Source organism: Coloeus monedula (assembly GCF_965178545.1).
Source record: "Coloeus monedula genome assembly, chromosome: 1".
NCBI classification, from domain to species: domain Eukaryota; kingdom Metazoa; phylum Chordata; class Aves; order Passeriformes; family Corvidae; genus Coloeus; species Coloeus monedula.
The window spans coordinates 148,208,866-148,224,690 of record NC_138781.1 but is presented as its reverse complement, the minus strand read 5'-3'; the positions used below and the strand labels follow the sequence as shown (position 1 = coordinate 148,224,690).

General features: G+C 38.7%; 1 protein-coding gene across 2 annotated transcripts in view; it reads left to right on the top strand.

Annotated features, from left to right (window-relative positions):
- Window positions 1–12,125, top strand: part of TMEM65 (transmembrane protein 65) — a 29,664-nt gene extending 17,539 nt beyond the window's left edge. For both annotated transcript variants that reach the window (XM_082283740.1, XM_082283739.1), the window contains 6 exons: window positions 2,053–2,097; window positions 4,167–4,234; window positions 5,002–5,056; window positions 6,248–6,290; window positions 6,940–7,045; window positions 8,575–12,125. In XM_082283740.1, coding sequence (XP_082139866.1) covers window positions 2,053–2,097; window positions 4,167–4,234; window positions 5,002–5,056; window positions 6,248–6,290; window positions 6,940–7,045; window positions 8,575–8,667 — 410 coding nt within the window. In that variant the 3' untranslated portion in view covers window positions 8,668–12,125. The remainder of the gene's footprint in view (window positions 1–2,052; window positions 2,098–4,166; window positions 4,235–5,001; window positions 5,057–6,247; window positions 6,291–6,939; window positions 7,046–8,574) is intronic.
- Window positions 12,126–15,825: the final 3,700 nt, after the last annotated feature.

Genomic DNA, 15,825 nt, shown 5'->3' with positions numbered 1-15,825 from the left:
TCAGAGGTAGAGTGTTTCCTGGAAATTTGTTGTTACAGTTTCTTCTCACAAAATGCTTGCATATGGAGACCTAGATCTAGAGACTAGATGGCACTGTAACAGGGATGGTTTCAGTGGCAGTGCCACAGGAAGCCTAGGAACCACAGTGGTTGGTGTGATGGCTTCCCATCAGAGCAGAAAGCCATGGAGGGCAGCACTCTGTGACCTCCTGTGCTTGTGTTCGGTTTTGGGTTTTTATTCTCTCCCTGGCATTCAGCAGGATGGAGCAGATGAGTTTAGGGAAGCTTCATCAGGAATGTGAGGGTGTTGACTTAGGTTGCTTGGCCACCCTCAGGGCATCTGTAGCTTTAGGAAACCATGGCCTCAGCTACTCTCTTTGTTTCAAGGTGGCTCTGATTTTCCCCAGTGTTGTAGGAATTTACGGTCTCTGAGAAAAGCTGCCCAAAGAGCAGTACTGGTGTATATAGATCTTTCTTTGTCCATGCTTCTGTAAAAGATTTGCTTAACCTGTGAGGACAGAAGGAGACCATATGAAAATGGGTCCCATCCCCAATCTCATCCTTCTTGAACACAAGCTGAAAATTTTGGTCTGACATTTTCTTGTTGTCAATACTCGAGGCTTCAGAAGATTGACTCTCACAGGGCTCCCCTCTGTTTATCATGTTCCTCTTCCATGTTCCTCTGAGCTTTGAATCTGTGAATTTCTTGGCATTTTCTAGGGGAAAGCAAAATAATCTTTATTTCTGTAGTATTTGGGCTATACTTGTCCCATTTGCATGGTAAGTACAACTGCTGTTTCTAGGCCTTACGTAGTGTTTACATTGGGCAGAGGGAAGAAGCACCTCTTCAGTAACTGCTATAGCTTGAAAGTTGTTAAGGACCTTCAATTACTGAAACTTTTTTGGAAGTCAGTGTCCTGGTTGGCTGAATACTGGTATTATGATCTCACTCTTTTCCTCAAAGCTACTTTAAGTGAGTATTTTAGTTTCTTCTTTACAATAGTATTGAATATAAGAGTGACTTGGATGCAAGAATACTCACTCTAGTCTGTACTGCTCAGGTATGTGCTCAAATGAATCACAGTCTGTGTTTGCAGCATTGTCTTTCCATGTACTTGGCTTCCCCAAGTAAAATTTGAATACTTGAGTGTTGTAGGTTCCACATTTTACCATTTTTAACCTTTTTCTGTAGAAGTTACTCCAGCAGAAGTATGGAAGCAACTCGTCAGAATCTCAAGGTTCATAATATTGGAAAATATTGTGGGAATGACTTTTTTGTTTTAAAAAGGAGGTCTTATTCTCAATATTGACATGAAAAAATACACAAAACAAGAGAAACCTAAAAAAGTAGGTAGGTTTCTTTCCCATGCTGTTAAATGAGTAACTTGCTGCTGCATTCTGCACAGCATCTCTAGTCATGACTGCATTGATTTTGTGTACAGAAAGTACTCTGTCAGGTTCAGGAGTGATGTCCTGGTCCTTGCAAACTCTTAGTGATTTGAGGCCAGGATACTTGCAACATGCACCAAATGACCAAACTTAATCTGCTGTTACTGAAATCAGTGGTCTCTATTTTTCTTTTATTCTTATATTGCTGTGAAAAGATGCCTTTTGTGAGAATATAAATGGTAGGGTCGTTTTTTTTGTAGACTCTCTATGGGGGAAAGAAAGTTGTCAGATGCATGTTTATAGGACCTCTAAAAATTAATAACATACAATTGTCTCTAGAAGATTTGATTTTTCTAATTTTAGTGTGTTTTTGTAATTTTCAAATGAAGATGGCTGTTGGACTGCTTCTGAAGTGTGCTGTTACTTTGCATAATCACTTGTACCAGTTTAAGCTTGTAATATTCTAAGATTTTTTTGGCTTTAATACCATGTTTTCTTTTTGTAAAAATAGTAAAAATGTAGGTGTGAAGTATTTTTCTTTCCAATTTGAAAGCTGTTAAATAACATAACTGCTTTTTTGCCTGCTAGTAATTTGGTAAAGACTTTATAGTAAACCAAATTTGTGATGAAGCAGCTAACTCTCATTTCATTTTGGCTTCTCTAGAGAAGTTGGAGGTTGCACCACCATCTCCAGGACAACTGAGACATGGTAAAAGAAGAATGTTGAATATGGTTCAGTATTTGTGGAGTCTCTCTTTGAACTGGTGTTATCTTAGTTGTACAAGTGCTTGTCTGTCCTCATCCCTGTTGTATGGAGTAAGAGAAAACCAAAGCAAGCACCAACACTCACCCTGCTGCCTTTGTTTCGTAACACCTCGGCTGGAGAATGTGCAGCACTTAGTGAAAGTAGGACAGAAAGCCCAAATGAGAGCATGCTGTTCAAAGCCAGCAGCAAGCACTGTTTTTCTAAGCCAAGCAGTGTTGATGCTTCAGTACCTTGTGGAGGTTTTGTGTTTTAAAAGGACTGAGAAGTGGTATAAAATTGCAGAGAAATTGGAATATTTATAATACCGTGATGATTCAAATTCTGATTTAGTTTCCAAATTAGTGTATTTTTGTGATTTTATACTCTCCAGTGGGCAATTTATTTAGGCAAACATTCTCCTTTTCTAAGTATCTACATTTATTCTCATTTGGGGGTTTTTTTCCTCCCTTTGTCCCTGGGGTTCTGTTTGTTCCATGAATTCCAAAATTCTGTCCTTTTCACTAAGAATTTGAGCTCCCTTTTTAGCTCCCGAGTTTGGTACACACATTTGAAAATACTGGGTATATTTGTGTGCTTTTTTTGTTATTTATATTTTGGTGGGTTTGTCTTGTGATAGCTTAAAAAAAAATTGAAAGTTCCATACATTTTGTGCTGTCTTTTACCTGTGCAGTTTGGAAGATAGGTGTATTCTCACACAGTAGTTGCAACTGTCCATTCACATTCTAGTACCTAAACATGAAAGATCTTGAGTGTGGCTTTGGTTTTTTGTGTGGTCATGGATTCATACTGTCTGCAGGAAGGAAACCCAAAAGGTACTGGTACCAGTTTCTTTTCACATGATTGTGAGGGTCATGTACTCTTCTTTCTTCCCTCTTCGTAGGTTTACGTCTCTTTAAGTTTATAAAATGTAGGAATTATAGTCCAATCTGAAGTGGAAAAAACCCCCAAACTCCAACCAAATCCAAAATAAATATCTGCTGCATTATGAATGTTAAAGAAAATGAAAATTTTCAACTTTCAGCTGTGTTTTTGTCAAGTAGCATGTCCTCGAGCTGTGTTTAGTCTTACGAAGTGAGCGCCTTGAAACTCAGCTGGAGGCAACGCTGTGCAAATTCAATCCCACACCCATCAGAAGCTTACAAGCTAAAACCTGGGAGAGAAAATGAAGCAGGACAAAAAGGAATGATACAGTAGCACTGTACTCATTCTTAGAAATTACCCAGAGCAGCATGTTCCAAGCTTCTGCAATAGAAAATATTTTCAGAAAGGATTTAATGGGTTTCAGAAGTAAAAAAGAAGAAAATGCATGAAACAAAAGGTGGAACTTGGTTTCTTAAGCACTGTATTAAGGAGCAGCTACAAATCTAACTTGTTCTGAGGACAGTGCACAAACAAAATCAAGACACGAGTTTGGGTTGAATTAGTGAGATAATTAACAGTATATGACACACTAGTGAAAACTACCTTAGCATTTGCCAATTTGGCTGAAGGAGTGTTGGCAAGAATTGTCTAGCTCCAGACAATGCTTTTAAAATACAAATTTTTAGGAATGTATGAAGAAGATGGAGCTCTTGCACAGAAGTAGTGAGAGACTTGCAGAGAAAGGGCCTTTATTTCAAGCAAGAGAAGCATGCGGGGAGTCTGGTGAGACAGTTTGGTGATCTTCAGTGATACTGCAACATCATTGGAAGGTGTGTAAATAATACCAGAGTTTGTGTAGCTTTAAATATTTCTCTTGTGAACTAGTAGGCTTCCATGTGAAATTGTACAACTATTTGCAGAGTAAATTGTTTAGCTGGTTCTTCACAAGCCATTAGTAACATTTCTCTGTAGCCAAGGGTTTTACCACACCTGCCAGCAACAAAAAGGTCACCAGCAGAATTAGTAGGAAATGAATTTTGTGTATGTTGCCTTTGTTTCTCTTAAAACCAGTACTAGACATTTCAGTTGTTCCTGTGCACGAGTGAACTCTCTTATACTTATTTATTTTCTCTTTTACTTATTTCTTTTAGTGTTCTTCCACAATGCATTACCTTTTGTAGGGTTTGGATTTTTGGATAACGCAATTATGATTGCTGCGGTAAGTTCATTGTTTAATTCCGTGATCGAGTCTGTAAGATGCAAGTGATTTTCAAGTGTTTTTCAAGAGAACAGAATAGACTGGCCTGTGAGGTCTAGTCTAGAAGGTCCCCCTGCTCAGGACTGTCTCAGGATCTCTAGTCTAACTCCCTGCCCAAAGCAGAACCAGCTGTAAGATGAGACCAAGTTGTTCCTGGTTTTATCCTGTGGGACTTGAGAAATCCAAGGGCAGCCTGTCTGAGCAACTTGTTCCAAGGCTCAGTTGTGCTCATGGTGGAACATATTTTGCTTTATCCAACTGGAACACGTCTTGTTTTAGTTCATGCACATTGTCTCTCATCTTTGGACCACGTCGTGCTGTTTCATAGTGCAGTCCATGTGATTTTGTTTCTTCAGCTGAAAACATAAGGAGCTGTGATATTGTGTTTTATTTGTTTGCTCAGTATTTGTAGAAGTTTTCATTCAGTGCTGTACATTCAGCTAAGAATTGGAGTGGGGAAGGTGGTGTGCAGGGATAGAGGTTGCAGGTTTGTCCACCAGCTGCCTGCTTACAAGAGTATGAAATATTAAAAGAATTTCAGAAGTAGGCTCTTGCCTTAGGGGGAAATACATATGCCAGGAATGTAGGATCTGTGTGATCCTAAATGTCCATTTATCCTTTCGCTTTTAACATAGACAAGCAGTAAGCAATAATTCTGTCAGTTGTATCACTATAATTTATTTTAATTCCAGATCTCTCAAATAATGAGAAAACTGTTTATTTTTCAGGGTACCCAAATAGAATTGTCAATTGGAGTTGTCTTAGGAATTTCAACTATGGCAGGCAAGTATTAAAAATGCAGCACATTTAGACTAATATGGCACATTGCTATATTTTAGGCTGAAAGTAGCACACAGGGCTGGAAATGGCACTTCCTCAGTCTTGCAGCTGCCTTTCCTAATAAAGAAACAACCTCTGGGTGAAGCAAGGACATATTCCATTTCCAGAAATGGAATTTCAGTTCAAATAGCTTTTGAAATGCTTGTTGTTGGTTTCAACCTAATAATTCAAATCCTGGGTCAATTGGGAAAGTATATTTGCATTTCTGTAATGGAACTGCTCTAAATTCCCCAGGGCCCAGTATTGATGTTTGTGGATATATGTATTTGTACGTTGCTGTTTGCTTGCAGTGCTAAGTGGAGATCAGTGTTGGTGTCTTTCTACTGCAGTTCTTGGTGGCTCCTCTGCCTTGGTGAGATACCACAGGAAGGCCAAGCAGCCACCCTGCTCCTGCCCTGGGCCAAAACTGATAAGCTCTGCTTGACAGCTTTGGTGCCTCTGCAGTGTCAGAGGGTACAAAGCTGCTCATGGATCCACCAGCTGCAGGTGCAGCGTTGCTCAAAAGCACATGGAGGGAGAGCTTAACTGAAAATGTTACAGCAGAGCGAGTTAAAGATTTGGGAATTTGCAGTCCTTGGTTCAATGTGAGAGAGTCACAGGCAAGCTTATCTCAGTAAGGCCTGCTGTGAAATCATGTATTTTGTGTGTAACTTCGTTCACAGTATTTCTTCTTAAATTGACACAGTTCATGGATATGTTGACATTGTTTATCAAAGCTGCATATCTGAGTGACAGCTCCTTCTATTTCCAGTGCTCCTGTGCCTCTTCAGGCGCTGGAAGGCTTTGCTTGGTGTCCAGCATTAGCTGCATGGAGCTGGCAACCACACACAGCTGTTCTTAACATTGATCTCGAAACTTATGTTGATTTCCAGGTGTTAGTGTTGTCTTTTTGTATTTGTCAAGTTTTCTCCATGTAAATTGAGAAAAATACTTGCACCTCCTATTTTAGTCTGCCGCTGTTATTAAACTGTAATAAGGTCAGAATAAAAACATTATAATAAAAGGAACTTAGTTCCTTAGTCTTTTAATTCTATATAAATTGATAATAAGCAAGGGTCACTGGGGGCTGGGAGCTGGTAGGTTTTGTTCATAACTAGAATAATACCTTTTTCTCTTCCCTCTTCCTCCCTCCAGCTGCAGCTTTGGGAAACCTTGTTTCAGATTTAGCTGGACTGGGGTATGTATGAACTTGTATTAGGAATATTAAGTGCATTCATTGAGATGCAAAGTGAGAAAATAATTTTTTTGGTAACATAATATAGCTCTGCCTAGTATACGTTCTCAGATTGTTATCCCCACATCTGAAGAGATTTTCTTTCTCCTCAGCTAAAACAATATCTTGGCAATGTCTTCAGGTCTAGGCACACCTATTTCTGATAAAAAGAGATACAGCTTATTTTAGTTTATAAAGGAAATTTTTGCATAGCTGCAGAAAGTAAAGCTGTTTGTTATGCCTCTTTTTCCCACTTTGCCTCTGTTTTATTTTCTGCAAATTACAAGGCTTACCACTAACTAGTCTGTGTGTGACTTTTCCTCCAGTAAAGGTTACTTAAAAAGCTCTGCAAAAATGCATTAACATTCGTACCAGTTGTGCTGTACTGCATAAAGTTTTTCTGGAAATACTGTATATTAAATCAGTGAGATAATTAACTTACATTGGAAAATGTGACCTTTGGAAGTCTGAACTCTGCCATAGTTTTCTTTCAATCACTTTATCGGTATGCTGAAGGAAAAGCTCTTGATTTTAAGTTCAAGTATTTCAAAACCCTCACTAGACGATACTGTGAGATTCAAAATAGTTTGTTCTTGTCTTGTGGTTCTTCCAGTCTTGCAGGTTATGTAGAAGCTTTGGCTTCACGACTGGGTTTGTCAATCCCTGACCTGACACCCAAACAAGCTGACATGTGGCAGACGCGTCTCAGTGCACACTTGGTGAGTATCCTGTGGGCGGCGCTGCTGGCGTGGAGCGTTTTCTGTTTAAACTAGCTGATAAATGCTTTTTGTCACTTTTTCTATTTATTCCTTAATGACCACCAACATCGTGCCTGTTCCCCAGAAGATTTAGTCATGATCCCATGTCAGGGAGAATCAAGAGACTGGATTTTTTTGGGCTTGAGTGGTTTTTTGTATGTAGCAAGCCCCAAGTAACTAGTGGCGTGGATAGTCTCTGCAATAACTTTGTGTATGCTGTGCAGATACCTGGGTTGAGCTCTGGCTATGGTGACAATTTGCTTGGAAGTTGTGACTCCTTAGTAGTTTACTCCTATACATTCTTTGTCAAGTGCATGCTATTTATATACCTGTGCTGGTATGTAGTAATTTCTAATATTCTATAATTAGCTTGGATATGAAATTAGCTTTACTCTGGCCAAACTTTTAGCATTTGTGTAATAATCACTGCCTGTGTTTATGGTTACAGGATACTCATCTTGCAGATTCATTTTCATTTCTTGTGATTACTTACTTGACATTTAAACATTTGAAGTGGTCCCACTTCAACACTGAAAGCAATGATTAAAGAAATAGATTATCAGAAACTGAGTAAAGAAACAGATACTTATTTCACTTCGTCAGAATGAGCCTTCACTGGGAAAAATACTTTCGCAGATTTAAGGGAGGAGAAATAGCACTTACTGAGGAAAAGCTGTGGGAGAAAGTTAGGTTTAGCAGTGATAGATCAAAGCACTGAGCAGTGAAGGGTTGGCATATTGCCCTATGGACTGTCCGTTCTAAGAGTCTTCTCAGTAAAAGCTAAGCCTGTGGAAAAACCCTTTCATTGCACTCAGTTTGTTCACATCCCTTTTCTGTGAAGACTTCTGTGCACCTTTGCCTGTATGGTAGCATTTTTTCTTTTTTACCTGCTGTCTCAAGTGTTTCAGCACTATCCACCTACTGCTGGTGATGTGGTTTGGAGGCTGCTTGTCTTTATTTCCTCTCCTCTTGACTTATACATTCAGGTCAACTCTGAAATGTTTTTCAATTTTTATTGGTTTTGCCTTGTGCCTTTGAAAGCCATCATGTTTGCAAGGAGCCACTCATTTCTGACTTCCATGATTTGCAGTAGCAGATACAAGCAGATGCATTTATAATTGAACCTAAAATGTGTGTAGGTGTTGTTCAGTGGTTTGTTGTTTTGTTTTTTTTTTTTCCTTTCCTGTCTTCCTGGCCATTTTGCTAATCCTTTGAGTGTCTGTTTTCTCTCTTGCCACTTGTGCAGCTCTTCATGAGCATTGCTCTCCTCTTTCTTCAGAATTGTCTTTTATCACAGCAAACACTGTTTCTAACCTTGTCATATCTGTCTCTCTCTCATAGACTGTGTTTCTAGTCTGCATGCTAAGAAAAAATACGACTCCTAACTGAAAACTGGAACGAGGGGTGTGTGTTCCTGGTTGTGGTGGTACATGGGAAATGAGTAACAACTGATCATTGAAAACCTAAATTTTTTTCCCCCCTTTCTTTAGGGTAAAGCTATTGGAGTGACCATTGGCTGCATTTTAGGAATGTTTCCTTTGTTGTTCTTTGGCGAGGAGGAAGAAAAACTGGAAGAAAAATAATAATCTTTTTACAAGACATATACAAATGTAAACTACTGTACCTCAATTATTCAATTATGCTGTCAATATTTAGGAATTAACAGACAGTAAAAAATGTATAGACTTGGGAACAAAACCTTCAGCATGTCATTTTATGGAAACACTAATTTATTGTGGCCTTGTTGTGTTCAGTACTTCTTTTTATAAGATACCATCTAGCTTTTTATTTAATTGTAAATTTTTAAAGTGTTTTCACTTATGGCAAGATGTTTACCACTTTCCCCTTTGAACTTATTCTTTAATGGATTATTACTTCAATAATCCACCATGGATGACAGTATCACTCTTGAGTTGCATATTGGTTGCTTAACAGTTGTAATTGCATGACAGATATATATCACTGGTGTTTATCAGGTCCTTCAATGCAGATTATTAAGAAGGTCAGTGATGAATAATTTGAAGTCCCTCATTTTGCACGGTGACGGTTGCCCCTCACCAGCCATCATTTTGCACTGCCTTAGATTAGATATTTCAGTGAACTTTCACAGTATAGTTTCATTTTTTTCACAATTCTGACTTAAGTGTCTCTGAATTGTCTTCTGAGATGATCATGTTGATGTTTTGACAAGGTAAGTGTTTCCAGTGTAGGCTCTCTACCAAGTCCACTTTAAAAGTAGTGTTTTAACACCTTCTGTCTTTGCATATTCATGCCTCTTTTTTCCTTTCTAAACAGTGTTTTGCAAATTGAGTTGAAATATCCTTAAATTTGTCTTCCTGTATTTTGAGTGTGGTATTGAAGAATTCAAAACGACTGTTTCAAAACCACAAACAAATTTTTTAATTGTTCTGCTTAAAATAAGGTGTGAATAGTTGATTGGGATGAGGCCAGGGAGTAGTTCAGGGTATGAATGAGTGCTGGTGTTGCAAGTTTGTAATGAGTGGTTCAGTTGAAATGATAAGTGTACCATCAGTCTGGATTAGAGGACCTGGTTTGATGATAATACCTTTGTATTTAAGATTAAGCCTTTGCTACTCTTTTTTCTGTGAGACAATTAGTAAAAAAAACCAAGCAAGAAAAATATGAGAATTGAGGCCTTTTTACTTTGTCTGACTTTTATTTTTGCAGTCTTACTTGATGTATTATAGACCTGACAGTGCAGTATCATGTAACTGCTTTTTTATATGGTTATGAATAAAATGATGACAGGTATTGAATATTCATAATATTTCAAGATCTGACTTGCAAATAGCATAATGCTAAACTTCTAATTGTCCCTTAGAGAAGGGTTCTTACTTGTTTGAATACTATTCGGAAAAGCCACTAAAAAGTGGCACAGCCAGGGCACTTTGAAAGTTTTATTGCTGAAATTGCTAGCACTTCACAAACCTAGAAAGAAATGTTAAAAAAAAAAAAAAAAATTAAGTCCCCTGATGATTTTTATTTGCGCTCGGAAAAGTCTTACTGTAACGTGTGTGTTTTACAAAGCTCATTACTTATCTCATTGTCATAAATCTGACTTCTGTGTTCTAATTTCTAGAAGCCCTTCAACAGCAATACTGAAACTTTGACTTAATGAAGGTGATACTGTTGTATCTGTTTCTTGAAAAGCAGATTTGGGAAGCTTAGACTGAGTAGTTCTAGTAGTATGTGCTGTACTTGGCACATTAAACCTTAAAAATCTGGACCAAGCTATAAAACTAAATGAAAGTTCAGCCAATTATCAAATACAAATGCAGGGGAGTTTCTGCTTGCACTTCAAAGATGGAAGCTTTATTGAAATAAAATTAAATAAAATAACAATAACAAAAAACTCCACAACTCTAACAACAACAACAACAAAAACCCGAAAAAAACCCCAATCCACAAAAACAATCCAGAAAACCAATTATGCACTCTTTCCCCAACACATTGCTGCTGGTTTACAGTACTTCTGTGTTCAGAGGTTTTTTTACTCATCCACACATTTGTCTTGCTTTAAACTTGAAACTGTTCTGCCTCTGCATGCACTTTTGTTTCTATAAAAAGCTGTATGTATTTCCCATGTTTTTCTTAAACTGAAGTACAAGTCAAAGCAATTTTGCATAGCTTCTTTTGTAGCTGTTTTTATAATGATTTCAACACTGTTTACCACTATGATACTGGCATTGTAATTGGAATCTTCCAGCAGTCGCCAGATCTCTGTTCTTTGGCATTGTACCATTGGAACACTGTTTTCATCACTCTTTTACAGCTCATGAGAAAACTGGAGGGTTGTGCCAGCTGTCACAGTACTGATTGTTTATGATGGCAATAGGAAAGACTGTGTACTATTGTTAAATAGCTTGTGCATGTAAATTGAGTACCTTTTGTTGCTGTATGTCAAACTATTGTATTGCAACCAGTGCTTTTATTGAGAATCAATGAACTAAAATGTCTTGAAAGAAGTTAATCATGTGTCGTCTTGTTAAAATGTTTAGCTGACCACAAAAATGTGGAGGGCAAGTGACACATGGTAAGAAATCTTGGGTATTTCAGTCTGATACCATAATGAAGAAGGTGACTTCTGGGGTTTTAGTATTTGACAAAGGTGAAGAATAGTTTGTGATTTGAGAGGATTAGTGGTGCTAATCCAGTGCTGCTGGAGGCTGAGAGAAGGTGCTTATTGGGGTCAAGCTGCCCCCCTGAGAACCATGGGGTAGTTTCTTTGGCTACAGGATCCACACTTGAGTGGACATGGCACTGCTTCGTGTGGAAGGGAAGATTTGTGCCTGATCTGTGCCCTGTCTCTCCACAAGGAGAGTGGGTTTTTGTGGGGTGTATGGATGAAAGTAATCCCTGATACTCTGATCACAGTTTCTAAAAACTTAAATGAGAAGACAGAGTCCCTTTTATTTTCTGGTATCTTCTCCCTCCTTGATACAAGGAAAACCAAAACACTGCAGGCTTGTTCAGAGACTTCAGTATTGCTCTATTTTTGTGTTCTGTCAGTTTGTCCTGTGTTAATAGGAATTTTTTTTTTTGCATTGAGGGACTGGTAGACTCAAAATTGTTTTTGAAATACTGTCTCCTATTGTCACTTAAATTAAAAATGTATTTTTGACTGTATGTTACCTCTAGTAACAGAACATGCATCTGATAATAGGGTTACCCAAATCTTCTTGCCAGTATTTTCTCATGCATGTACTTTTACATAAATTATTTGAATTCAGACAACATATTTTGTATTGTCTTTAATTAAATTGTTGTACTTTCTGTAAACTTTTGTACTACAGCAAAGCTGTTCTGTGTTTCTTTATTAGACCAGATGCTGGAGGGGAAATGTTAATAATATCCTGTGGGTATTCAGCCTCAGTTATACAAAACAGGAATTTATTATAGTTAAGTTATATGCAAGTGGTCCTTTGTCACTGTCATAGGAAATACCACCATGGAGTGGTACTTCTGTCTCTTCATGCTTGGAAGAGAGCAATTTAAATAATTAAAATATTTGCATGGTAAACTGGTGGTGTTTGTGATTAATATTAATCAGAAGTTCACTTGCACTTGAACTTTTGGAATTAACTGAGGTTTTTTGTATGTAAGCTAAACCTTTTTGAACTTTCCTGGACTTTGGAGATCCTCAGTTATTTTTTTTTACTCATTGGTCAGTCCCTTTTGTGGATGTCTGTGCAAGAAGAAGTGCTGTGAGTAGAACATCTGTACTGTAAGGATGGTCTCATCTAATTTTGAGAATCTGTACAGGTTGGCTGTTATTTTACTCTATTCTGGTTGCATTGTGTACTTGAACTCTTCATTAATGCTGTTCAGAGACTCTGTCACACTTCTACCCAACATTTCCCTCTTCTTGGTCTGATGTTTTACATGGTCTCGTGACAAGCTGACAGAGCAGCAGTTTATAAACGGAAGGCTTTAATAAAGGAGGAATTATCACCCTTCTCTGAGAGTCCTATGCCTCTGGAATTTTTCAATCTAAAATATTAAGAAAATAGCTAGAGCTCTCATAACACAAATTGACACATGCTGGAACATTGGAAGATTCCAAAGAGCTGATGAGGTTTCCTTCCCCCAGACTGGCTTCTCTGCATATTTCAGCTATTGAATCGTAGAAGGAACCATTAAAGGAAAAATGATAGAAAAGGACAGGGGTCCTTGAACAGGAAGAGGAGAATGTTTACAGGTGATTTACCTTTGCAATACAAGTGTCAGGCTACCAAAGGCCACACCAAAAGCCAGTTGGATATTAAAGGGAACAACTTACTTTGGTGAAGTTTCAGGTAAGCTTTGATGCAGATCTGTGAGTGATTTTTTTCTCTGCATGGTTTCCCCTATTAGTTACTTGCCCCCTTTTGTGTAGGAACACTGAAGGGTAACATTTTCCTTCTACACACTTTGTTCCCTGAGAGCCCCACAACCTGTAAGGAATGTCAGGACTGGGGATGGGTCTGCAACCAGAGCCATTGTTTGTAGGAAAACATCCCAAGAAGAGCCCATGCTGTGATAGGCAGTTTCATCTTCATTTGTAGTCCTCATTTGCCTTGTAAAGGCAGGAAGACAGTGGAATAGTTTCTCTGGGAAAAGAAATGTTTTTCTTGGATTGTATTCATTTATGGCAAGGGTTATTGTGCTGACATGCTGAGAAACAGGGCAGTCCTTCCTGTGGATATTGAAAAAAGAAGAGGTTCCTCTTGACCTCCATTGGAATCCTTAACGTCTCCTCTCCTTACCTCTGCACTAGATGAATGGCCTGGCTGTATGTTTTGGCAGATTATAAAGCCCTGGGAAAGCCAAAATGCAGTTACATGTCATTTTTCTACAGGTCACTAAGATGACATGTGAGGGGTTTAGGTACTTGTGAACTCAGTCACATGTGGATATCCTTGAGGCTTTAAGGCTCAGTTTTCATGTTTGGGAGATTCTTGAAATGGGATTTCCCTGCCTAAATGTAGACTTTCCATGTTGCGACTGGGCCACTCTGTCTGTGTTACATACCTCATGACCCCTTTGTGTATGGCAGAACCAGTCCTGTAGGGTGTATTTTGTCTGATATAGATGTTGCAGTTGAGGGTGGGATTGCTTATGTGCTGCTGGCAGGAGGGTACTGGCTTACAGCCTCTGCACCAAAAATACAGTGCTGATGTTAATTTTTACAGTCTTCTAATATTCTTTAAGCCATGGTGAGTGTGTGGAGTGTAGTGGAGTTTCAGCTGTGCCTTTTGTCCAGAGTTTGTACAGGTTCTGATTGACCTGACCTGTGCCATGTTGCTTTTGGTCAGTGAAATTATGAATTGTGCAAGTTAGCTTGTTCCATGAAGTGGAAGAGTTTATTTCCCCATGAAATAAGTGGTTTATTGGATGGAAACTGCTGACTGTTGTAAAGCAAACGAGCCTTGTGAGTGGAGCAGCTTGGTAGCAAAGAGGGGTGACAGGGAAACAAATTACTTCTTTAAAACTTTCCAGCGGGGAAGAGCTGCTCCTTTCTTGATGGCTGTTCTCTCTGACACTCTGTGTCGGCAGCAAATTACAATTTTTTTTTGGTTTTCATTTCAGCTGCTGTGACAAGTGATGCCAATGTTCTGTGTAATGCAGCAGCAGGGATCTCTGTAGGAAATTACTCTGCTTGAAAAATGAAGTCTGCTAAAATAAACAGATTGTCCAACAAAAAGGAACTTAAAGTCTACTTACAATTAACCTTCTGCTAAAATCTGTCATCTTGGTGTTGTTGAAAGTTGGTATAACACAAGGTAGGCCAATGGTGTGATGTATCAAAAAGTGTCACTGATGAATCATTAAGAGAATTACGTCCTACAAAAAGTTATGGTGATTTTCATTAACATTCTGCAGCTGTTCCCTCTCAGTGCTGGGTTTCCTTTTTTTTTCTTGAGTCACTTGTGGTTCTGATGCTAGCATGGGAGGCACATCATGAAACATTAAAATATAATTGCAGAAGAAGAGAACATAGAAAGGAAATAAACCCTCCCTTCAAAGAAATGCAAACAAATTATTAATTTCATTAAAATACTTTAAAAAACAACACTAGCAGTGTTTCAGTCTAAACCAGCTACTACTGATAGTTGCAAAAGTAGAAGGTTTCAGAGTTCTAGATGATGAAAACCCCCTTGCTGCAGGTCCTGTATTGACCTGATTCTGATTTAAACTGAGTTCTAGTAAAGAGAAATTGTGGATTTTGCATGGTTTATTTTTCAGTCCTTCTATTTTCACATTATGTAGTTAGCATGCTTCTCATATGTAAAAGCAGCCTGTGAAAGTGCAAGAGTTGCCATTTCTGCTTTGTGCTTGGTATTGTAAATGACTGTTGGGTACAATAGAAGGTAGGGTTTTTCCCTATATGATAACATAATACCCAGCATACTTAAAAACTGTTGTATGGTTCCTAGTTGGATAAATGTTGTTAAGATGGTGTCACACATAAACCACTCTGAATCTAAAAAGGGAATAGTTGTTAGGATGTACTTCCTTTTCTCCATTAATGGCAGTCTGTGCTTCACTTTGATTAGGTAGGTGATGGCAATTACTAGTGTGCTTTATGATTTGACTGTTTCCCTTAAAGACCTTTCCAGCCATGATGGAAGATACAATGGCAGCTGTTACAGCAGGGATACTGTAACACGTGTATCAATCAATGAGGCCTGTGGAAAAGAAATATATAATGGACCGATTCTTCATAGATGTTTCAGAGAGATGTTTATTTTCTCAGCCGCATGGCCGGGGCTCTGCCGAGGAACTGCTGCAGTCACGGGACCTGAGGGTCCTTGCCCGCCCAGGGGAACACAAAACAACCAACGGGGAACGAGGCTGAGCAGGGGCAGGGAAACCCCGTGCCTCCCCTCAGGGCCCCTCTCCAAGGGCTACATGGCAGGGGGGGAGACCCCAACATTTCACCCGTTTATTTTTAACAAAAAGAGATTTAAAACTTAATATTGAAAACAACTGGAAAAATATGAGATAACAAGGACAGTTTCAAAACAAAACAAGCCACCCTCCTGAGTCTTTAAATGTCCAAACAGATTCTCTGGAACATCTTAAGGCTGCCACTCTGAGCATGCTTTGTGGGGAAACTGAGGCAGGAGAGGGTTTCTTCCATTTGTACCTGTTGGAACTCTAAACAACAATAATTAAATTCTTCCCTCCCCCTCTTCATCCCCCATTCGGCATTGGAAAGGGATTTTTGGGGAAACAAT